The sequence below is a fragment of the Heterodontus francisci genome, chromosome 11 (assembly GCF_036365525.1).
Source record: "Heterodontus francisci isolate sHetFra1 chromosome 11, sHetFra1.hap1, whole genome shotgun sequence".
Taxonomy (NCBI): domain Eukaryota; kingdom Metazoa; phylum Chordata; class Chondrichthyes; order Heterodontiformes; family Heterodontidae; genus Heterodontus; species Heterodontus francisci.
In genome coordinates, this window is record NC_090381.1 from 84,647,762 (window position 1) to 84,672,909 (window position 25,148).

Here is a 25,148-nt window from a genome sequence, read left to right on the forward strand (position 1 = left end):
TGCTGGAGCCACACAACACATACATTAATATCTGAACAGACAAATATTTTAATGTTTCAGGTGTTAATCCCAGATCAGAACTGAAAGGCTTGAAGAAAAAGTTTTATTTATTTGACTAGTAATGAAATGCAAGTAGGTTATCAGGACTGTTAAACACGAGTGTGTGTGTTCTGACCGGAGATAATTTATTAGAACTAGTAAATTCAGTATACATAGATTTGCAATGCAGTTATCAGCAAATTTGGCAGATAGTTCCTGTGAATGATTTTATGTAAATCTGACTATTTTTGTGGAGGTTTCATTTAAAATTCAGGTGTTGAAAATAAAGGCAAGGATACAGTAATTCATCCTTGTTTTGATAAAACCCATTCTTGTTTATTTGGGGGGAAAAAATAATTCTCTATGTTTAAAATTCTATTTCTAACCCTCGTCGATCTATTTGTTTACCCCTCCGTCCCAAGAATATACACATTAAAAAAGTCATGTCTCACCTGTGTTTCAATCCAAACAACTTTAACTTATTTATTTAGTATTTCGTGTGTCTATCTTTACAGTATAAGGTTTTCAGTCCTGAAATGCATCTTTCTCCATCATCAGCATCATTGAGGGGAAAATACAGGATTTTCAAAAACCACAGTTTAAAACAATTACATTTATGTTACTGTTCTGTCTTTGTTCTGTATTCAAATAATATAAAAATGTATCTATATTTATAAAATAGCTGAAAGTTTTTAAAGCAAATGCTCAGGAGCTCAATATATGGGCAATAGCAGGCATTAGTCTAATTGTACCACCAGATGGAGATATGCACAAACTAAAGCTGTCTCCTTACTAAAAGTTAAAACTTGTATTTACTTATATCTGACTTTGATGCTTTAGTTACAATGTTCACTTCACAGCTTCATGGTTGTGGGTTTGTATCCACAACATATTAAATCACATCCGACATAGCTTTACATAATTCCTACTTGAAACACCCTCTTATAGGTGAAGGTCCTCATACTAGAGAGGAAAATTTGGCAATACTCCCATCAACAACTTATATTTATCTAGCGCCTTTAACCTAATTAAAAGTTCTAAGGTGATTTACACAAGCATTATAAAACAAGATACGACGCCGAGTCACATAAGGAGTTGAGGTCAGATGACCAAAAGCGTGATCAAAGAGATAGGTTTTAATCACATTACAAGTGCCTGTTCTATAAACTGATGACGGGAGCACTGACTGTAAGCCAGATAATTGAATAGTTACCACAGAGAAAGGGCAACATTTTAAATCAAGTCTTCTGTTACTCTTCCTCACGTTTACCAGACTGGCCACTTTACAACTTTGCTACCAACGTTCTTATGGCCTGTTCATCTCCTGAAATAATCTTTTCCCCTTAATGCAAGTTATCTTACAACAGTGTAATGAGACCTAATGAAACTCATCAACATGTCATAAAAGGAGTTAATCTTTCTTGTATCTGTAAATTTCTATTTAACTTGCAATCTCAAGCAGAGTGGAGTCATCTCCATTCCATGAAAACATATAATGAGTGCAGTCATAGGCTCCCAATTGACTGAGGAATGAAACTTTCTCCAGCTTACAGTAGAGCACTGAAAGGCTGCTACTTGGTCTTTCATTCTCCACATGAAACATCATTTCAGAATTACCTTTCACTCTAGACTCATTATATTCAAACTTTACCTGTAAAGTACATCTGTGACAAGTGGTCTTAATTCAATCTATTGTCCATATCATGGGACATGTTGAACAGCATAATCTAATTCCATTAAGACCACTTGAAAAATAGACAGCTGGTGGATGATGGTGACGATTTCAACTTTGCCAAACAATCTTATTAGATTGGTGATACTTTTGATACATATTTATTGGCATTTCTATTTCAATAAAAGATTTCATTTCATATAAGTACCAGATACAAATGCCTCTGAGGCTTTTAACTCCAGCTTGCATGGTTAGGTTGGGATGGGGTTTGGAAGAAGCATCTCTGTTCCTCCTCATTTGTTTCCAATGTAAGCCTTCCCACAAGTCATATGGAAATATTTGAAGTAAATCAGTATACATAAACTAACACTAAACTAAAAATGTATCTATATTTATAAAATAGCTGAAAGTTTTAAAGAAAATAACAGCACCATGGTATGTAGAAATTAAATAGAAAATGTGAATGCTACCTGGAATGTAGATGGATTGATAGCACAAAATTTGCATTTATGTAGATTTTTTTCAACACAAACCCCTCGCCCCCCACAAATCACCATAAATCCACCTATTGAGAGAAAAGTTGTGGCTTCATTTTTATGTTCTCATAGTTCATTCATAGTTTCCCTTATTTTCGAGTGATCAATTAACTGTCAATATCTTGGCATCAACATAAAACCAGCTGGGTTGATCCCCACAAAACCAGTATCTACAATAGTTAATAATTTTTACTTTGAGTAATTGAACATTGTCCACCCCTAAGTTGACTTTTCCATATTTAAAATACAGAAACCATTTTGCCTGAGCTGGATAGTTTTGAACTCAGTGGTGTAAACCATCCAACCTATATTTACCAAAGCACAGAGATGAGATGGGACTTGCATATTTGGAGTTCCACTATTACTTGGCATAAGTCAAGCATGTTAGCCTAGGATGGTAACAAGTAGGCAACATTAAATGTTTTGGAATGTAAACAGATTATATTTTTACATTTTATAAACTTGTATATTCAAACTTCCAATACTCCACTGTTGGCTCATTGTTTTAACAAAAGAATGGTCAAAACAAATATTTTCTGTAATTCAGTGTGTTATAATGGTTTAATTTTTTGTACTAAAATCTTAGAATTCTGTGTGTTTTTAAAAAACTGAAGCAGGATTTTCAGTGGACATGGACACCTGCAAATAGCTAAAACTTTTGAATGCTGACTTTGTATACAAGATTAGGAAAGCAAGCAGTTTCAAGGAAGCCAGCCAGGGGTTTTTGACCTCGGAGAAACACTTTTGAATGAATAAAGGGGAGACACTGTGTCTGGTCTTGTGATCGGCTCAGGAATGTTTACTTTTACTTTGGACCCTTTAAAAAAGCAGTGAGTTGGACAAAGAGCAGGCATTTGAAATTTGGGTTTCTGACCTGCCTGGAGATCAAAGTGGATGACCCAGGAAAATACCTCTCTGTTAAGGAAACCTGCATCTCTTGAAAAAAATCCTGTATTTGAAAGGTAGCAGATTCCTATTATTGTTTCCTGTCTCTGAAGAATTCTTGCATCAAGTGTGGTTCCTGTTTCCTCCTGTGTTTTGGGAAATCCTGGAACCTAAAGAAAGCTTCTACTGCTGTACTGCTGCTATGAGGCCAAAGCAGACATGGTGCTACACCCCTGCTGAAAGACCTATGTGACGCCTGCTGTAGTCAAATTGCCTTGAACACCTACCCATCACAGGCTGTTCATCAATCTCGCCTGGAGAGACTTCGAGTGGCATCCAACTATTTGACTTTGGGACACCTCACCCAACCAAAGAAGTTCCTACCAGAATGTGACAAACTGATTTATATTATTCCTGAGAAACAGCTGTAAACCGTTAACCATATTTTTTAAGAATGTGTGTGTGCATGAGGGCTAGGGAAATGAGGAGCTTTCATATATGTATAGATATATCTCATTAGTGGTTAAGACTTTTTTTCTAATAAATAGTTAATGTTGTTTAAAGAATCTGGTTGGGCGTGCTTTATTCTGGGGGGAAAAAATAGAGTTTGAATTGGCTATTCTTCGGTTGGTGGGAAAATTTATTGATACACTGTGACCTGTGGAGAAGTGGGACTAAATTAACAGTGCATTTCTCCCACCTTAGTCATGACAAGTGCATGAGCTCAGGTGGGTGGCTTTGTGCTAATTTTCTTCCCTCTCTTTAGAGTAGGTGACTTTGTTGAGTTGAGCTTTTTGCAATGGTTGTTGTTCTTCCTTATTTTACATTCCCAAAAAAATGATTTCATTCTTTACACAGAATTATCTGAATGCAGACAGATGTTTTAATTTCAGCCCATCAGTGCCATCAAAATTTATATTGTAATTTTATGTTGATTCAAACCATTCTCAAAGTCTAAACAGATGGGTATTATCTTTATAAGTAACCATGTATTCGTAAAAAAATAATCCTCTAGTAAAGTTATTTTAAAAAGACAAAGGCAATATTTCTTTTGTGAGCAAACAGAAACAAGAACTAACTGGAATAAACTCACAAAAAAAAAACTACTGCAGTGGCATATTGTAGTAAAAGCTTGCGGATAGGCACTGAACTGGTAAACTGGTCTTTTAAAAATATTTTAAAAGTGTTATAAAATTCTGGTCTTATCAATATGAACCTACCCATGTTCACTGGATAAATTTTCATTCAGGTGTATTAAATAAAAAAATATGGGTGACAGAAGAGGAAGGGATTTTAAATATTTTCAGGCAAACCTTTTTCAGTTTTTATACATTTGATCATCTGGCAGAAGTCTGCCATGAAGACTTCTCTCTATCGTTGTCAACATATCTTCGGCAAAGGAGTCGATTCAAAAATGGTCAGCTGCACTATGTAAGGACTCTCCTCCCATTTTTATAGCTGGTGAATTTGGTTGAGTGAAAGACAAAACTGAAACCGAATACACATACCTTCTGATGATAGGTTAAGTCAACCATGTGAACTACAACACCATCATATTTCAATAAAACATTTGTTCACATAATCCAGACCAGCAACTCTCCCCAATCAATACACTGGAAAGAAAAAAGGGGAAATGGAATCTGGAAAATCAAGTATTTAATTTGTTTTTCTCAGCATGTTCTGGTACTCCTTAATAAATGTGCAGACGTAGAAAATATAGTGTTTATAAAGATCATTTAAACTTCAGTTTCCATATTCAGTCCATTATTTTCACTAGAGTCAATCTGTAGGTCATTTTTACAGCCATCAACCATGGATGGACCCACTATCAATTGTTGTGAAGCAGCATCTGTCACAGCATTCTTGGATATTCCTGAAAAAAAACAAGATGTAAGTATTTACAATATGATCCCACAATTATAATTTATTTCAAAGCCAGATTTACGATCATGCTATATTTTCAATGTTTTTTTCAGTCCATTTGACTTGAGCTCATCAATATGAGGGACAACAGAATGAGGAATGAAATAATTCCAGTTTCTCTGCAGCAATGCAGAGTAAAACTCCTCCTACTCTGTCCCAACAATGTGTTTCAGTCTAACCTCAGAAGACCCCCTGGACGACTGAGATACTTTTCCATTCCCCACAGTCATTCTATAAGCACAAAATTGCCAATTAATAACAGCTTTATGCTAAGAAGCAACATTCACTGGGAATTGGATGAAAATAGCCCCAACTCGTTTTTACAGAGAATCCTTGCAGCAATCAGAAAGTGAAAACATTTAACCCATCATTCTGGGTTGGATTTGAACACAGATTTCCCCCAGACTCTAATGTTAGTTTGGACAGAGGACATGGTGTTCTGATCTGCTAAGGATGAAATTCTAGCTGTGTCCGCTAGCCTAGTTATGATACTAGACTGGCAACTCAGAGGTTAGCACTTGAATATAATCAAAGTGTCATAAACACCTATCTTCAGGGAAGCAAACCTACCACCACTACCCATTCTAGCTTATACATAACTGCACCCTGCACTGCTGAATAACTGAGGGCAAAACTTACTGCAATGGCCACATCCCACAAACAATTTTTTTTTTTAAAGAAATTAAAGATTCCAGTTTAGCTCAGACTTAACATTTCAACTGGGACAGCAGCTGGGCAGAACAATTAGATTTATCAGCCAGAGCTAAACGAACAGTTAACATGGATTAAACACAGCACAAACACTTCTAATACACAGAGAAGACAATTAAATTACATGCGTATTGCTAAAAATAGAGACATGTTGTCGAAGCTTTTCGTCTTGCACTCAAGACAATCTGCAAGAATACCAATGTAAGGCAAAACAACCACTTTATACAGTATGAGAAGAAAGTGCTGATTGGTTGGCAAGTGAACTCTGATTGGTAGAGGCAATGCCATGGAGAATGCACCAGTTTACGGTGACTGACAATTAACTGCCAAGCTTTGTTTGAAATTTAGACCAGTTAGCGTGACTCTGATTAGTCAAGGCATTACTCCGAGGAATAAACCAGTGAATGGCTGTCACATTGTTTTTAGCTGAAACAGGCACCATGTCTGTACATGTCCTTTCTGCCTACAAAGAACAGGGCCCTGTATATTAATATATGTAACTTCCAGTACGCGCAAATGCACCAAACTGCGAGCCCTACTGACAATCTTAAACTGGGTGTCAGCGTAATTCTTAGCACACTGAGGATTATTTAGCAAACGTTGTCCAATGGCGGAATCACATCTAATGTTGGACACCATTTTTAGTTTTACAAGCATGGGCTGGATGGGTACGGCCTGTACCTTGCCCATTGTGAACTGTGGAAGGGATATGTTGTTTGATACGATCCGCCAGTCTTTGGGACATACGACTTACATACCTAGCATCACACTGACATTGAAATTCATATATCACATTACTCATCTGTGAGATAGGCAGGATGTCTTTTTTTGGCTTGATGGCAGCATCCTGTTAGTGGTGAACACCACACATGTTGCGACTGCATTGTAGCAGCGTGAAACAGCTAGCCTCACCTGTTGTTCAAATTTTTGGAATACATTACCCTTGCAGGGTAATTTGAGGTAGACTGGGCACTTTTTAAGGCCGAAAATGACGGCCTTAGGCCCGTTCATAAGTTTGCACAATATACTGCGAGAAATTATCTGATCAGGGTAGCCATTGTCACACAGGATGTCTTTGATTCGCCCTATTTCAGCATCAAGCTTGCATGGTGAGCAAATGGCTCAGGCCCTATTTATGAGGTTGCCGATACAGCCAATCTTACAGCGCGTGGAACTGTAAGAATCCCAAATGCATATACAGTAGCAACACATGTGGTGTTCGACACTAACAGGGTGCTGCTGTCGAGCCAAAAAGACGTCCTGCCTATTACACAAATGAGTAATGTGATATATGAATTTCAATGTCAGTGTGATGCTAGGTACATAGGCCGTACGTCCCAAAGTCTGGCAGATCGTATAAAACAACATGTCCCTTCCTCTGTTCACAATGGGCAAGGTACAGGCCATACCCAACCAGCCTGTGCTTTCAAAACTCAAAACACAGTGTCCAACATTATAGATGTGATTCTGCCATTGGACAACATTTGCTAAATAATCCTCAGTGTGCTAAGAATTACACTGACAACCAATTTAAGATTGTCAGTAGGGCTCGCAGTGTGGCACATATGCGTGTACTGGAAGCTACATATATTAATACACAGGGCCCTGTTCTCTGCAGACAGAAAGAACATGTACACACATTGCACCTGTTTCAGCTAAACACAATAAGTGACAACCATTCACTGGTTCATTCCTCAGGGTAACGCCTTGACCAGAGTCACGCTACCTGGTTTAAATTTCAAACAAAGCTTGGCAGTTAACTGTCAGTCACCATAAACTGGTGCATTCTCCATGGCAACGCCTCTACCAGAGTTCACTTGCTAACTAATCAGCACTCTTCTCATACAGTATAAAGTTGTTGTTTTCTCTTACATTGGTATTCTTGCAATTGTCCTGATGAGTGCAAGATGAAAAGCTTCAGCATGTCTCTATTTTCAGCAATTCTCAAGTTCTGTACTACCAAATGACTATTTAAAATACATACATTCAAACCTCTATAGACATGAAAGCTTACTTACAATAGTTGGTATTGCAGCTTCAATTATGACAATTGTCTAGCCTTTGGCCATCCATTCACCACAGCATTTTTGCAGCTACTGATTTGCTCAACTGCACCCTCACCTCCATCTTTGATGCCACAGTCCCCAGGAAAAGAATTACACTCTCTTACCTTGGCTGTTCCCCCAGCACATCCCTCATCTCTGATCCCCTAAGTCCAAGGGGTGCAGACTTGAACAGATATGGTGGACAGATGATTCAGCCATCACTGCCAGATCTGGCTGGACCATATAAAGCACCATCGGGTCCTGCTCTAGTCTGCTAAAACTGCTCCATCTTCCAGGATCATCCTCAAATGCAAAGATAACCCTCGGCTTCTTTTCTCTACTGCAAACCATCTTCTTAAACCACTTTCCCATCTCCTCTGCCCCCACCATTAACAATATGCAAAGAATTCATGGGCAAAAATTGAGACCATCCAATCAGCTGCCTCTGCTACTTCCCTCCCTTCCCCTAGCCAACTGGGCCAAACTTCCACTAAAGCTCCCTCCATTCCCTACCACTGAACTCACATTTCTCTAGCTTCTCTCCAATGTCCACTCATATTCTGAGCTCTCTGGTCCATGCAACCCACCTCCTGTTCCCTCAACTCTATTCCCACTAAACAGCTGACCACCCAACTTCCCTTCCTGGTCCGATATTGTCAATGGTTCTCTCTTAAGATACTGTCCCTCTCTCCTTTAAATCTGCTGTCATCACCCCTGTCCTCAAAAAGCCAACCCTTGACCCCCACCAGCCTTGCCAACTATTGCCCGCCTCCATCCCACTCCCACCCACCCCCATGTTCAACCTCCCTTTCCTCTCCAAAGTCTTTGAACTTGTTGACACCTACCAAGTCCCTGCCCATCTTTCCCAGAACTCTATATTTGAAACCTTCCAATCAGGTTTCTGGCCCTGCTCTCGTACCAAAACAGCTCCTATGTGACTGTGACAAAGGTAAACTAGTCCTCCCAGTCTTTTTTGACTTGTCTGCAGTCTTTAATATGGGTTACCACACCATTCCCCTACAATGCCTCTCCATCATCATCTAGCTGGGAGAGACTGCATTAGCCCCGTCCCATTCTTATCTATCCAGTTGAAACCAGAGAATCACCTGCAATGGTTTCTCTTCCCACTTCTGCACCATTACCTCTTGTGTTCCTTAAAAAAAAAAATCTATCTTTAGTCCCATCTATTTCTCATCTACATACTGCCCCTCAGGCAACATCATCCGAAAACACAGCGTTGGTTTTCATATGTGCACTGATGACACCCAGTTCTACCTTACCACCACCTCTGTCGACTTCTCCACTGTCTCTAAATTATCAGACTGCTTGTCTGACATCCAGTATCGGATGAACAGAAATTTCCTCTAATTAAATACTGGGAAGACCAAAGCCATTATCTTTGGTCCCCATTACAAATTCTGTTCATTAGCTACTGTCTCCATCCCTCACCCTGGCAACAGTCTGAGGCTGAATCAGACTGTTTACAACCTTGGTATGATATTTGACCTTGAGTTGGGCATCCGACTACATATCTGCACCATTAAAGCTGACAATTTCCACCTTCATAACATCGCACAACTCCTCCCCAAATTACCTTTTGCTGAAACCCTCCTCCATGCCTTTGTTACCAGTAGATTATTCCAATGCACTCCTGGCTCACAACCTACCCTCTATAAACTTCAGATCATCCAAAACTCTGCTGCCTATGTCTTTACCCTCATCAAGTCCTGTTCACCCATCACCTGCTGTAACCTACATCGGCTCCCGGTTAAGCAGCACCTCAATTTTAAAATTCTCAACCTAGTTTTCAAATCCTTCCATGGCCTTGTCCATCCCTATTTCTGTAATCTCCTCCAGCCCCACAACCTATCGAGATATCTGCACTCCTCTAATTCTGGCTTCTTGAGCATCTCTGATTTTAATGGCTCCACGACTGCTGGCCATGCCTTTAGCTGCCAAGGTCCTAAGCTCTGGAATTTCCTCCTTTAAAGTGCTCCTTAAAACCTGCCTCTTTGGAAAGCTTTTGGTCATTTACCCAAATCGCTCTATGTGACTCGGTGTCAAGGTGAAGCACCTTGGAATATTTCATTCTGTCTAGGGTGCTATATAAATACAAATTGTTCTTACTGTATACAGATTCAATAGTAGCCTTCAAAAGAGAACTGGATAAATACTTGAAGGAGAAAAAAAACTGCAAGGATATGGGGAAAAGTGGGGGAGTGGGACTAACTGGATTGCTCTTCAAAAAAGTGAGTGTAGACTCATTGGGCCAAATGGTCTCCTTTCATGCTAAAAAGGATGCATGAAGATTTAGTTTATTTGTAAAGCACCATACAACCATTGGACACCAGCAAATTAATAAGTTTAAAATTTTAAAAGGCAGTGTCATTTTCCATTTACCTTCTTGTTGTATACCATTCCGAATGTTATTAACTTGTCTATCCTCTATACGTCTTCTGGTATTCCCGAAGAAACAAGGAAATCCAGGAAAACATGTCACTCTTCTCTTTCTTACATCTGTAAGCAAAGTAAAAGTTCCTTAGTTTCTATTTTCACTAAGGAAAAGCAATTCACTTAAAGTCAAGTAATTTACCACTTTGTTTTTTTTTTCGTTACTTTCTGTACTAATCATGCTCAATGTCTAAGAGCAACAGGAGGAATGAATATCTGCCTTTCCCAGCACTATCGTGATAAACAGCAGGAAACATCCCCACTGCTTTTTTTTTTAAACTGATTGAGGAGATCAATGTTACAAGTCAATTTAAATATGATCTAAGTTCATGGAAATCTACAAGTACAGAATTTCTACAAGATCTTTAAAATAAGCATATTTATATTTTTATGCTGATTCCAAGAAAATCTACAAAATCTAAGCTTCCAGATTGAAAGGAACTGCTGCAATTTACAGGGTGTGTGGGATGGAAGTGATGGAGTCTAGATATGACAAAAGACATGAATGAAGATTTTTAGCAGCAGATGGTCTCAGGTAGGACAGAGGCGGTGATGTTATGGCGTTGGAAGTTGGGAGCTTCTGTGACGGGAAGGAGCTAGAAATTCAGCTTAGGTTTGGATAGGATACCAAGTTTGAGAACCATCTTGTTCAATATGACAGTGATAAAGGAGTGAGGTGGAGTGTGTACCAGAAAACGAAAGGCAACGGTTTTCCCCAATGGAGGAAATTATGACTCATCCAAAACTGGATATTGGACAAGTGCTGCATAGCTCTCTGACTCTATTCTAGTAGCATTGAGAGAGTGGAGGGGTCGAAAGAAGTGATGAAGAGGTAATGCAAGATGTCATCAGCATACACGTTTAGTTTAGTTCAGAGATACAGCACTGAAACAGGCCCTTCGGCCCGAGTCTGTGCCGACCATCAACCACCCATTTATACTAATCCTACACTAATTCCATATTCCTACCACATCCCCACCTGTCCCTATATTTCCCTACCACCTACCTATACTAGGGGCAATTGCTAATGCCAATTTACCTATCAACCTGCAAGTCTTTGGCTTGTGGGAGGAAACCAGAGCACCCGGAGAAAACCCACGCAGACACAAGGAGAACTTGCAAACTCCACACAGGCAGTACCCAGAATTGAACCCGGGTTGCTGGAGCTGTGAGGCTGCGGTGCTAACCACTGCGCCGCCCGTGAAAGCTAACTCCATATCTGTGGATGATGTGTCAATTGGGTAAGCACTTAGATGGTGGAAAAGGGGTCAAGGATGAATCCTTGGGGAATTTCTTAGGTACTGATGTAGCATTCAGAAAGGAAGCAATTGCAGAGATGCAATGAATGTCATCGATAAGCAAGAGTGGAACCAAATGAAGGCTATCCGAGCCAGATGGACAACAGGGGAGAGGCACTGGAATGGTATGGTCGATGAAGGTGGATGGTAGCATAGTGGTAATATTACTGGACTAGTAATCCACAGGCTGGGACTAATCCTCTGGAGAAAAGAGTTCAAATCTCACCACGGCAGCTGGGGGTATTTAAATTCAATAAAACGCTAGCCTCATTAATGATGATCATGAAACTACCAAAAAAAAAACATCTGGTTCACTAACGTCCTGCAGGGGACAAAATCTGTCGTCCTCATCTGGTCTGACCTACATGTGACTCCAGATCCACATCAATGTAGTTGACTTTAATGACCCTCCAAAAATGGCCTAAGAAGCCACTCAGTTGTAGGCGGCGCACCACCAACTGCTCAAGGGCAATTAGGGATGGGGCAACAAATGCTGGCCTTGCCAATGATGCTCACATCCCAAGAACGAATAAAAAAAATCTCAAAGGATAGACAGGTTCACAGAGGATGAAGAAACATAATGCACCATGGTCATAGTCACAAAGGATTTTGTTTGTGCATTTGCATCAGGCAGAATTGGGCTGTGGAAGGGAGGAAATTTGATTGGAGAGATTCAAACATGAAATTGTGAGAGGAAAAAAAGGACATAGATCAGGTAAGTGACATGTTCAAGGCCCTTGGAATTGGAAATTAGATATGGTTGGTGATGAAATTCCACAAACTTGAAAAATTTAACCGTCTACATAACAGAAAAAAAGGACCTCTATTTTAAGATTCACCTTTGAGGCCTGAAATTCCAATAGCACAGGGCCTTCTTCTCACCTTGTGTACATGGCACTGACCTCATTGAAAATTGTGGAATAAGCTAATTTACATATGCAAAGGCATGCAGGCTGTGCAAACAAATGCTAGAAGGGCAATTGAATGCCTTGGCTTCACCCATTTGCCATAATTCTTCATTTTCTAACCATGCTGCTACATTTTGTCATAAATTAGCATAGTAATAATTCACTATAAAAGCTTTTGCTTGCTAAGTGTGTTCTCTCATCAATTGAAATACGTGAAGAAGTTATCTTGCTGATTTCACTAAATAGCTCAAAACATTTCACAGGGAATGTGTGAAGAAATTTGCTCCTGGTCATGATTAAGAAAAACATCTTCACTGACTTGTGCCCTACCATGTATTACATGCTGAAACAGCGAACAGCTCAAATCCAACATGGCGTTACACAGTCTTGCAGACTACCTCCTTTTGCTTCATCCCTCAATGATATCAACATCATTTTAAAAAATGAACTATACGTTATTTGTACATAGTTCAATCAATACTACAATTAACTAAAATCTTTGCCTCCCACTTAGTTCTTTCTCTTCTGAACTGTATTGCATATGTGTTGTGTGCATAAAGAAGCAAATGAAAATAGCAAGAAAAGAGAAAATACACCATTTTAAAAGTATCTTTGGATCCTGTCTATATTTTAAATATGAAATAAACCATTCACATTAAAGAGAATATGCTAGGACAAATTAGGTTAATAAAAAATCCTCTATATGCATTATTACAGGATTGTTTCATACAGATTAAAATGTTACTGTTTTATTTAAATTATTTTATATAATTCATTCAATGGTTTCACAGCATCTCTTGGGCTTGAGCGATCTCAGGAACGACCCTATTGTACTGATACAGATAGGTACAGTGGCATAGTGGCTATGTTACTGGATTAGTAATCCGAGGTCTGAACTAATAATCCAGAGACGCGAGTTCAAATCCTACCATGGAGGTTGGGGTATTTATATTCAGTAAATTAAATAAATTTGGAATAAAAAGGTGATCAAGAAACTACTAGATTATTGTAAAAATCCATCTGGTTTACTAATGTTCTTTAGGGAAGGAAACCTGCTGTCCTTACTCGGTTTGGCTTATATGCATCTCCAGACCCACAGCAATGTGGTTTTCTCCCTTTCATTAGCCCTGTTCCAAATCTAACTCTTAATTTTTGAACACAGTTTACAAAACTCTTATCACCAGGCCTGTACTGGGAACACAGTTCTGGAGGTGCAACCCATTTAAAAAAATGTAAAGTTCAATGACACTAGTGTTGCCCCATCCTAACCCTTTGTCAGAGACTCAGGCTAAGCTTTTATTTGAGAGGCTGGAGTTGTGTGGGGATGGGAAGAGGGAAGAAAAGAGGGGATTTTTTTTTAAACAGTACACAATCTTTATTTGTTGAATATTTATTGCACTTGCAATTAACTATAAAGAGAGATTCTGGTTCATCACAAGTCCTGACAATCTGAATGGAATTCCAGTTGATCCTTTCAAATCACTCAATTTCATTGAGAGAGTGTTATTGACCACACATTAATGATTAATGGCGAGTAAGCAAAGAAGTAAACCCTGGAAGAGTCAATGTTCAATGTTCAGATTATTCTGGATATTTTTGTTTGTTGTTCACTTTCTGTGTTTATACTACAGTACAATACAACTGACCAACCGAGTAATGAACCCATTCACAAGTCCACTATATTCTGCATCTCCAAAGTGAATGTACAGGAGTTCAGAACTGACTGAAAACAGCACTGGGACTGCGATATTAAATCTGCAACCCAAGATGCTCATGAACCAAGATTAAAAACCTCAAAGTGTTTCACTGTCCTAGGTTGTATTTACTGAATATTGTGCACAGAAACTGCGCAGCTATGCTTCAATTTGAATTCGGCTTTCATTCTTCACTCATCGGTTTCTAAACTAGTTTTAAATAAGGCTTTACTAGTTACTTGATTAGTTTCAAATCAACCACTCTCAGATCAACAGATCTGAAATAATTTGGAACAGGAAGAGGAGTTGCACTAGTTTAGCAACAATTTAATTCTAAAGAGAACTGATGATGGTACAATATAGCTACCTCTATGATCGTAGTAATCATGCTGGAGTATGGTTCTGCAGTAACTTGTTTCTCGGAATGACTACTGGAAGATCTGTGGGAATGTGCCATATTGATTCATCCCTTCTTAGAATGTGCAGCGCTATGGTTGCGTTATAGAGGAGTAGAAGCAAAAGAGACCTTTGCAAATTCCGAACGTCAGTTCTGAATCTTCGCTGGTCCATCAAGGAAACACAGTATGACAGCATGCATTTAGTAAAGAAATTTTTTTAAATGCTTCCTACAGATAGTTTTTTTCTTCATCTGTTTCCCATCTTTAATTTGCATCCCTTGTATCAAATGGTGCTCCATTCTCTGTTTGATGGCACTAGTTCTCAGGTTCTGTCAATGGTGTGCTGCGGCACATTGTAAGAACAGATGAGTCAATGTGGGACTCCCATACACCTTCCAATAGCCATTCCAAGAGAAAAGTTAGAGCAGAATCATACTCCAGCATGATTCATTCCTTCAAATAAAACTGTGTGTGTTCTTAGTCAGTTAATTTGTACTTAAAATACCATCTTTCTGCACTGCCTGTTGCTCCAGAGTTCACATTGAACAACAGAACTGGATGTTGAGAAGGTTATTCCTGTGCAATGTGAATTTTCAGCAGTGTTTCCCAAGCACACACGAATCCCCGTGGTCCTGCTTTGATACAATATTGTTTTCTGATATGCTGCCATTTCCTCATGTCCTTAAAAATAAAGCTCATTTTCCTTTAGTCTGGTAATAACATTGTTGACTAGATAGCTTATCACAAAGACTTTGAGAAGGCTCTTAAGTATAAAAGGACATAGTGTGATTGCAACAACCAAAGAAACATCAACTCCTTCTAGTGACTGATCATTTCACCAGTCTTGCGATAAACAAAGTCAGGAAATGCAAGACGAAAACCCCTCTAAAAGGTTCTATGAAAGCATTTAACAATCTGTAAATCTAGAGTTTAAGTACTAACCTACATATCCATAAAATTAGAACATCTACTTTTCCTTTTATTACTGAAAATAACCTGCATTACCTAATATTTTGGTTAAACGCGTTATTTCTAGTAGTTTAACTATTTTACATCATACAATGTTAAAATACAATATAGTCAATGGTTTACATCAAACAGTGGATAGTCAATGATTTTTATACATTATTGAAGCAAAATTATCCTTTTCCCTTCCTCTCCATTTCTAGGTTGAAACTTCGATTGGAAATAGTGGGTCCAATACAAAAGGGAAGCAGCTAATAGGACATTCAGCAGCCCATCCAATCAAGCAAAAGTAGCTGAGTACTACTAGCTGAGCCAAGCAGACACATAATGGAGAAACTCCAGGGACGAAGTAAAGGAGGCAATTAAGAACAACTCATAGGTAACCATTTGTAAGATACCATTGTTTTGGCCACCTTCTATCAAAACTGCATCTTGCTCTATGAGACAGTGATTCACGTTGGGGCCCGATTTTAACTCTATGCAAGTGAGTAGCTTTTGAATGTGTTAAAATCTTGCCCAGTGATTCACATTGGTGTCCCTCTGAAAGTATGCTGAGAAATGTCCTTTTCCAGAGCGTGGGCAATTGGGGATAGTATCATTGTTCAGTAGCTTTCCCTGACTCTGATGGTAAAAGTAGACGAAAGTGCACGTTTGCACAATCTAAGCAGACTCCACAAATTAAGCATTTAGAAGATAGCAGAGCATAGAGGAATGCACCAGCAAGGAGAGAGGAAATCAGAGTCAAGTTAGGATGGAGAAGGAAATCTAGAGATAGAATCATGGAAAAGGGTGGAAAAAATAATGCTGACACTACAGCCAGCTATTTTGTCATTTATTTAAGATACCAAACTCTGTCTCCTGTTACTGTTTCACTTAGGAACTCTTACATCAACATCGCACCTCTAGTTCTCTGGGCCGACCCAACTCTTCCACATTTATTTGGAGAGGCTAACCTGTTCTGACTCTTCCCGCCATTTTTCTATGTTTGCCTCACTGAAGAGCAACAGAAGAACCCTTTGGAGGCAGGTTATAAAGGGCCGTGGATTTATTAGAGGAGCTTCACGATTGCAATGGTGCTGGCAGATTGCCTTCTTCATTTGCAGCCTCTTTGTTTTCAATCACTCTCCAGTGAGAGAAAAGCATAAAAACAATTCAATTCCAGAGTCAGGTGGCCTACAAAAAGAGTAAGTGAAACAGTAAAAAAAAAACCCAGAATAAACTAATAGGCTATTATTTAGCTGTTCCCTGTGGCCCAGATGATAGTTGCTATATTTTTGATGCAAGTGTAGCCTTTGGTTTATGACTAAAAATTGAATGTTATTATTTCACGGGACATAGGCATCACTGGCTAGGTCAGCATTTGTTGCCCATCCCTAATTGCCCTTGAGAAGGTGGTGGTGAGCCATATTCTTGAACTGCTGCAGTCCATATGGTGTAGGTACGCCCACAGTGCTGTTAGGAAAGGAGTTCCAGGTTTTTGACCCATGACATTGAAGGAACGGCAATATAGTTCCAAGTCAAGATGGTGTTGATAGCTATTCTAACAAAAGGGCCAGTTTGAACCATGGAATATGAATGGATGGAAACAATTCTAAATAGACAGTGGTGTCCACTCAGTAATTCAGGTAGGTAAATAGGTTTATACACGGACAAAGCAAAATGTTTCCTACATTGCAACAGTGATTACACTTCAAAAGTACTTCATTCACTGTAAAGAGCTTTGGGAGATTAAGGTTCTGAAAGGTACTATATAAATGCAAGTCTTTCTTCCTTCCTTCCTTTCTTTCTAAAGTTTCAGAGTATCTTACTGAAGATTATGTGCTCCAAAAGGGTAACCCTTTGTCCCATTAGTGTATGGAAAACCAATAAAATATCAGTTTGAGAGGAAGTACTCAATCCTGGCATACATCATGGATGCATAGAATCAACAGTGTGCCTTGCCTTGGTGGCTCATCTGTTCTGGGGTCAAAACTCTGCATTATATTTTTTAATAACTTTGATAACAGAGAGACGCATATCCAAGTTTGCCATTGATAAAAAGATTGGCGACATAAGTAGTGTAGACAAGAGCATAAAATTACAGAGAGATGTGGGTGGACATAACTGGCAGATGGATTTCATCCATTTTGGCTCAAAAAAGAATAGATCGGAGTATTTTCAAAATAGCGAAAAGCTAGGAACAGTGGAGATCCAAAGAGATTTAGGGGTCCATGTACACAAATCAGCAAAATGTCGTGGTCAGGTACAAAAAAATAATCAAAAAGGTTAATTGAATGTTAGCCTTTATATCTGGAGGGCTAGAATATAAAAAGGGGAGGATATTTTGCTACAGCTATACAAAACCTCAGTTAAACCATGTCTGGAGTACTGTGTGCAGTTCTGGGCACTACACCAGAGAATCTTGCCCTTGGAAAGAGTGCTGTTTAGATTCACTAGAAATGTTACCAGGCCTCCAAGGCTTTTAAGTTATGAGGAGAGATTATATAAACCAGGCTTGTACTTTCTGGAATACAGAAGGTTAAGGGGCGATTTGATAAAGATTTTTAGGATTTTGAAAAGAGTTGATAGGAAGAGGTTTCTCTTTATCTTCTCTGCTGGGGAAGAGTCTAGGACAAGGGGGCATAACCTTCAAATCAGATCCAGGACAGTCAGGAAACACTCCTTCATGCAAAGGGTGGTAGAAGAGTGGAACTCTCTCCCACAAAAAGCAGTAGATGCTAGCTCAATTAAGAATTTTAAATCTGCGATGGATAGATTTTCACTAGCCAAGGGTATTAAGGATATGGATTCAAGGCATAAAAATGGAGTTAAGATACAGATCAGCCACGATCCCATTGGATAGCTTAACAGGTTGGAGGGGCTGAATGGCCTAATCGTGTTTCTAAATTAGATGGTTCCATTTGAACATCTGGCACTGACACAAGAACAATGGGCTGAATGCCATTTTCTATGCTATAAACTCTGATACCAAGATCTTCATGTTCATAGCTAGGACAATAGAAATTATATTTCTTTCAGTTATTAAAGACACATTGCTCATATCGTTCATGTCTGACTATCAGCTGGACCTCTTATCTGACAGTTCCACTTTTAGTCCCACTTTCTCTCTACAAAGCAAGAATGCCAATGGATAAAACAATCCTATAGCATAGCTAACTGCAAGCCCCTGCTTACAGTTTTGAAAGCTACTGAAAGGTCTTTTTGAGAACTCTCAGTGGCGAGATACAAAGGGAAGCTCCAAAATGCATTGACTAGGGTCCTGGTGAAAAGCAGCCCACAAATACTTCAGTGCTGTGACACTCGCTGTCTCCTTTTGGCTAAAATGAAAACCTCAAATCTTCTCCAGTATTACAGCCACCATCATGAAGCCATCTCAACAATTTTGAACTTTCTACAAAGCTCAAGTTCTCTTCAAGACTTCAATATTTATCCCACTTACGAGCAGGCTCCAACACCCTTTGTACACTGTGGACAAGATATGGAAAAACATTTGCTCGGCTCCTTTCTGTCACTGAATTCATTGTAGCCTCAAATCACTACCTCTGCCATCACCTTCCTTTTGTTTTTATGAAGTATTCTTTGGTAATTGCTCCTCCAATCTACCATTCTATGTGTTGTTTCTCCTTTCGACATCCTTGGTAATGATGAAACCAAGACACACTGCTCATCAGGGTGTCAAGGAACTGTAAATAGATCAGCCTTACACCAATGACTGTAGATTATAAATGCACTGACTTCGACTACCATGTTTTTTCCTCCCAAAAAGGTCTCTGCCCAAATTGACTAGAGACCTCTGATTTACAATCACTAGATTCAGAAGTTACTGTCAGTCATTATCACTGCCCCCTCTCCCCACCCAGGTTAAGAGCCTACTCTTGATGCATATTCAAAGGAACCTCCAGGAGTCCAGCTGGCTGGTGTCCTGCTGTGCAAATTGAATGAAATTACACCTCAAAGAGCCAGATGTTGCAATGGTACACCTGTGGCACAATGTAAGGCGGCCTCCTAATTGGCCTCCTCCAATTAAGGATGGCAGGCAGATCAGAGAAGCAAGAGGCCCAATAGGAGGGCCCGCAGTGATGTCCAGCCAGCAGCCCTAGCAGGAGAGGTGAGCACTGCTGGAGAAGAAGGAGACTTAGGGATGCCTCAACATGGAGGTGGTCATGAAGGCCTCCTTCTTCAATGGTGAAATGATCACGTAGTACTGTGAGGGGCCTCATGGTGGAGGATTGACCCCTGCTGCAACTCCAGGACCCCTGTGAGCACTACAGCCTCCAGATGCTGCCAATTATATCAGCTACCCATGGCCCTCCAACTTCCCGGTGAGAGGTCATCTCCACAGCGTTGCCAGGGTTCTGACAGAGCAGCAGGCCCATGCAACGCAGGGAAAGTTGCAGCACTGGGGGGAAAAATGACTTGTGATTTGAGCTTTAATTGGCTTCATTGCCTGCCTGCCTCCAGGGAGTAGGCTGCTGATTCCTGTTCCCGCCCCTGCGAAAGTCACCCGGAGGAAGGACAGTATCAGGGAGCCATCCCAACAGGGTTTCCCACTACTTTCCCGGCCCCTCCACCTCCAAACCCATCTCCACTGGGCTGGAAAAATTCAGCCCCATATTTGGGCTGATATGTAATTTCCAGAAGAATTAGCTAATTGACACTATAATCCCATGACTACATGGCCCAAATTGAAATTACACTTCGAGAAACCTATTAAGCAAACAGACTACTGCAAAATGATGCCTTTCTGTTAAGAAAGGTACTGTATGTAGCCTTTGGCGTTAACCTTTTTCATTCTGATTCTAGTATTAAATGAACACATTTTTTAAAAAATCTACCTAAAAAAATCCAGTTTTCCAAAGGGGACTTAATAGAGGTTTTAAAAATTATCAAAGGTTCTGAATGGACAAATAGTGAATGATCATTAGCAAACCAGAAATAGGAAGTTATTCTGTTAATCTGTTATGTGAAAAAAAATCTTGTAATGTCCCTTCATTCTGCTCGTGCAGAGGTTTCAAAAGTGGGGCTGCAATATTATCAGAGAGGGCACAAAGAGGATGAGCTGGTCTACAATTCAAAGATTTTATTCTCTGGGCTAACATAACATATTGCTTAAGATGCAAAGCAAAGCACCGTACCACTACTACACTATGACAACAACTTAAACATAAAAGAACATTTGATGACTCGCATTTCCCACAGTGGGTAGGCTGCTAGTGGGCTAGGATCTCAGCACTCAGTTGGAATGTTGATTTTGTACCCAGATAAGATAAAGAGGCCCAGGTGCCCCATTAAGGCCGATCACTTGTATTATCATGGCAAAATTGGCCAGAAACTCCACAGAACCATCAAGATTGTCAAACTAACGATCCGGACAGTAGAGTTAAGGTGAGAGCCTGGGCCACTACAGGTACTTCTGAGGGAAGACAGAAGCCATTGCAGTCCAGCTCACTGGTCTCCATCTAGTCTGTCAGGGCAGCATTGTTTGGGACAGAGGTGAATTTCAAACACTTGTTTGTGGTTTGCTGTTTGATCAGAGTTAGCAGTCAAAGATAGATTAAACATGATGATAATCTAATTGATTATACATTTAGTTCATGCACTTCATTTCTGATCCATATTTCCCAAAGGTTTACACTCTTTCAATTCCAATGTTTCTCTCCATTGTCTAATGTGTATAAAGGAAGACCTGCAGGCTTTGAATGGTGGCCATTCACTGTATCTGTGCCAGTGTGGTGTCAGAGTGCACACCATTTTTTGTTCCAATAAGATCCTAAAACTCATGTGTAAGGTCTGGGTTTCTTTGTGGTTTGCTCACATAATGCATCATCTTTAGCAATAAAGCAAAGCATTAGTTTGTCAATTTTTTTTTAACAATCAAATCCACCAAAATAAACAGTAAGTCTTGCAAGCTTGTGTAACAACAGCAATAACTCACACTTATATAGCTCCTTTAAGGTAGCAAAACATCCCAAAATACTTCACGGGAGTGTAACTCAGTCAAAAATTGACATTGTGCCAAAAAAGATGACTTTACAACAGTTGACCAACAGCTTCCTCAAAGAGATAGGTTTTAAGGACAGTCATAGAGGAAGGAAGCAAGGTGGAGAAGCGAAGAGGTTTAGGGAGAGAATTCCAGTTCTTGGGGCCTAGACAGTTGAAGGCATGGCTGGAAATGGTGGGGGGAAGGAAGTGGAGATGGACAAGAACAACTAATGATATAGATTCTGGTAGGTATGGTGGGGTAGGGGGGGTGCTTAGTAACGGGAAGGGCAAAGTGTTGTTCATTCATTTCTGTAATCAGTCGCCTTCCTATGTCTTTTATCTTCCCTTACTGACTCCACCTATCCTTTGTCTTTCCTTCAGTGTTCCTCTGTCAATCTCACCTATCTGTGGCCGAGATCCTAAGCCTACCTGTGGGACATAGATCCTAACTCTACATGGGAAAACGGATCCTAACCCGATAGAGTCATAGAATTATACAGCACAGAAATAGGCCCTTCGGCCCATCGTGTCTGTGCTGGCCATCCAGCACCCAACTATTCTAATCCCATATTCCTGCACTTGGCCCGTAGCCTTGTATTCTATGGTGTTTCAAGTGCACTTCTTAAATGTTGTGAGGGTTCCTGCCTCCACGCAGTGTGTTCCAGATTCCAACCACCCTCTGGGTGAAATTTTTTCTCTCAAATCCCCCCTAAACCTCCTGCCCCTTACCCTAAATCTATGCCCCCTGGTTATTGACCCCTATGCTAAGGGAAAGATTTTCTTCCTATCTAACCTATCAATGCCCCTCATAATCTTGTATACCTCAATCATGTCCCCCCTCAGCCTTCTCTGCTCCAAGGAAAACAACCCTAGCCTTTTCAGTCTCTCTTCATAACTGAAATGCTCCAGCCCAGGCAACATCCTGGTGACCCTCCTCTGCACCCTCTCCAGTGCAATCACATCCTTCCTATAGTGTGGTGACCAGAACTGTACACAATACTCCAGCTGTGGCCTAACTAGCGTTTTATATAGCTCCATCATAACTTCTCTGCTCTTATATTCTATGCCTCGGCTAATAATGGCAACTATCCCATATGCCTTCCGAACCACCTTATCTACCTGTGCTACTGCCTTCAGTGATCTATGGACAAGTACAGCAAGGTCCTTCTGACCTTCTGTACTTCCTAGGGTCCTACCAACCATTGTATATTCCCTTGCCTTGTTAGTCCTCCCAAAATGAGATCTGGGGACAAACATCCCAACCCCAGCTGAGTGCTGAGAACCAATCCACTAGCAGCACATAGGCTCATCAAACTGTCAGACAAAAATGCAAGTAATCAAATGTTCTTTTACATTCACGTGTATAGTACTGGTACTTATTTTGCTTTGTACCTTAAAACAATCTATTACGTTAGCCCAGAATATTAAATACATTTTTATATGTTATTATTTATGCATTAATCGGACAGCAATCCACTGAGCACACAGGTAGTGAAATGCAAAAATCCAGAAGTTGCTGTCCAAATTTTCCAGAAATGCCAAATTGCCCTGCTCCTCCATCAGCTGCACAATAACAGGCAACTCACCGTCTGGCTCCCGGTTCAAATGTACTTACTGAATGGTGTAAAGTTCCTGTAGTGCCTTTGTAGATACAGGCTAAACTCGCTACAAAATAGTTGTCATTTCCAGTCCAAGTACCCTTTCAACAGTCTGGCAAGTTCTAATTACTGCCAAGCAAAGTCTTTAGCACTGAAAATTAACTTTAACAACCATGCACTCTGTTAAGATTTTAATTATTGGAGATTTCAAAAAATCTTTTAAAACATTTTCTTTGTCTCATATCTCTCTCATCGGATCTTTCCCTCTCTATTTTGTTTTTTCTACCAGATTTGACATTGAATTCATTATTCTAACTTACACTCCTTGGTTCAGATTCTATGCTACTCATTCACAACAATTCTTCAATCTGATTGATTAAGGAGGTATGCAGTTGCTTGCCCTGTTCATAAATGTTCTTGATGCTCTGTAGAATGTCATGCTGCTTAGGTGTCCCACGAACAGCAAATTACCTTGCAAAACCCCCATGGGAACTCCATGAGCAAATGCAAGTCTAATAAACATCTGGCACTGTACATTCACCCCTCAGGCAAAATCCAGTCCATTGTGTTTCTTAAAGTGTGCAGATCAGGGACATAAATCTCAGTGGAGGACAGCAAAAGTGTTTGGGAACATTGGCACCAGATAGTTCCATGTTTCTGCCTCTTATTGAAAACGTGTCCTTTTTGGAATAGTTGAGCAATTATGGGTAAGTGACTCAGTGATATTACTGCCTCCTGGCACAACGACAATGCACTCATTCATGACAAACTACATTCAATGAGGGTAAATAGGGCGTGGGGAATAAATATGCATCAAAAAAAGATAAATCACAATTCATACAAAAATGCAATATCCTATTATGCCATTAATTTGGCGAGAGTTCTGCTAGGTACCTGTTGTGACGCTTGATACAGCACGGAGGACAACACAAGTGGTCTTTTTCAGCTGGGTCATAGAGTCTGGCTGGCTGGCAATGAAGGGAAGAGCCTGCACGCACTCGCCAGGGTGCCGGTGAAAGACTGTCCGCAGGTAGTACTCTATGAGACGGACGGCGACACTGAGCTCCCCGGTAACAGTATCAGCGTGGACCACCCCAATAAGAGCGGGCAAGTCTTCCCAGGAGCTGGACCTGTGCCGAACATCCTTAAGGAGCTCTCGGATCACGAGATCGTTCTGCTTGTTGCAGATGAAATCTTGGTGGAAGAGGAAAAGAATCAGCCGAGCTTTGATCTGCCTCTGCTCCTTACTCCCATTAACCATGTGGGTCACCTTGGTAGAAGAATCCAATAAGCTCTCAAACTCCCGCTCGTTGACGGGCTCAGAGTCCTTGCATTGCGGCTCCATCGTTTGCTGACTGCTCCCCGTGTCCGACAGTTTACTGCAAAGTTTCCCAGTCCTTGGAAACAAGTTATTAACGAACTGAAACATTAGGTCCCGGCTCTCGCACACCTCCCCGATCAGGAAGATGCTTTCTCTGCCTCCAATGGCTTTGACTAGTTGCTGGAACTCCCTCTCAGTCCAATCTGCATCCAGATCTACTCTCCCTGCCTCCATACTCTCAATCCCGACTCAGTCCGTGAACAAAAGCTGCTGAGCCCCGGAGAGCTCCGCCTCTTCGAATGCCAGCCTGCCGGTCATTGACCAATCAAGTCCGCCAACACATAAAGAGGCGGTGCCGCTACTCTTTGTGATGTCACAATCAGCGAGAAATAGCGCCTCCTGCCTTCATTCACTTCTCTCAGACACACTCAAAATCCAGCAGTGTTGGGATAAGGAACTGGTGTGAAATGCAATGGCTCTATTTTGAATCTTGCCGAAAGACTGGCACTGAGTGTGAGCCTAACACCGCCAGGGATAAATACAACTTACAATATCTCTCCGGAGGGAGGGTACCATTCGTATGTAACATACAGCCCAAGAACTCTTGGTTGAGGTAAATAGTTTAGATGCTTCCAAAAGGAAATCAGACGAGTACACAAGAGAAAAGGGATATGCTAAAAGACTGGAACGAGTTAGATGAAATAAGAAACTTTTTTTTAAT

The 25,148-nt window shown here is 40.3% G+C and overlaps 1 protein-coding gene across 1 annotated transcript; it reads right to left on the reverse strand.

The window, feature by feature from the left end:
- Window positions 1-4,099: 4,099 nt before the first annotated feature.
- LOC137375346 (uncharacterized protein C2orf72 homolog) lies at window positions 4,100-24,681 on the reverse strand. The gene is made up of 3 exons (XM_068042368.1): window positions 24,001-24,681; window positions 10,212-10,328; window positions 4,100-5,005 (listed from the first exon to the last, which is right to left on the reverse strand). Exons 1-3 carry the CDS (start codon window positions 24,659-24,661, stop codon window positions 4,869-4,871), a joined length of 915 nt encoding a protein of 304 aa, XP_067898469.1. The 5' UTR covers window positions 24,662-24,681; the 3' UTR covers window positions 4,100-4,868.
- Window positions 24,682-25,148: the final 467 nt, after the last annotated feature.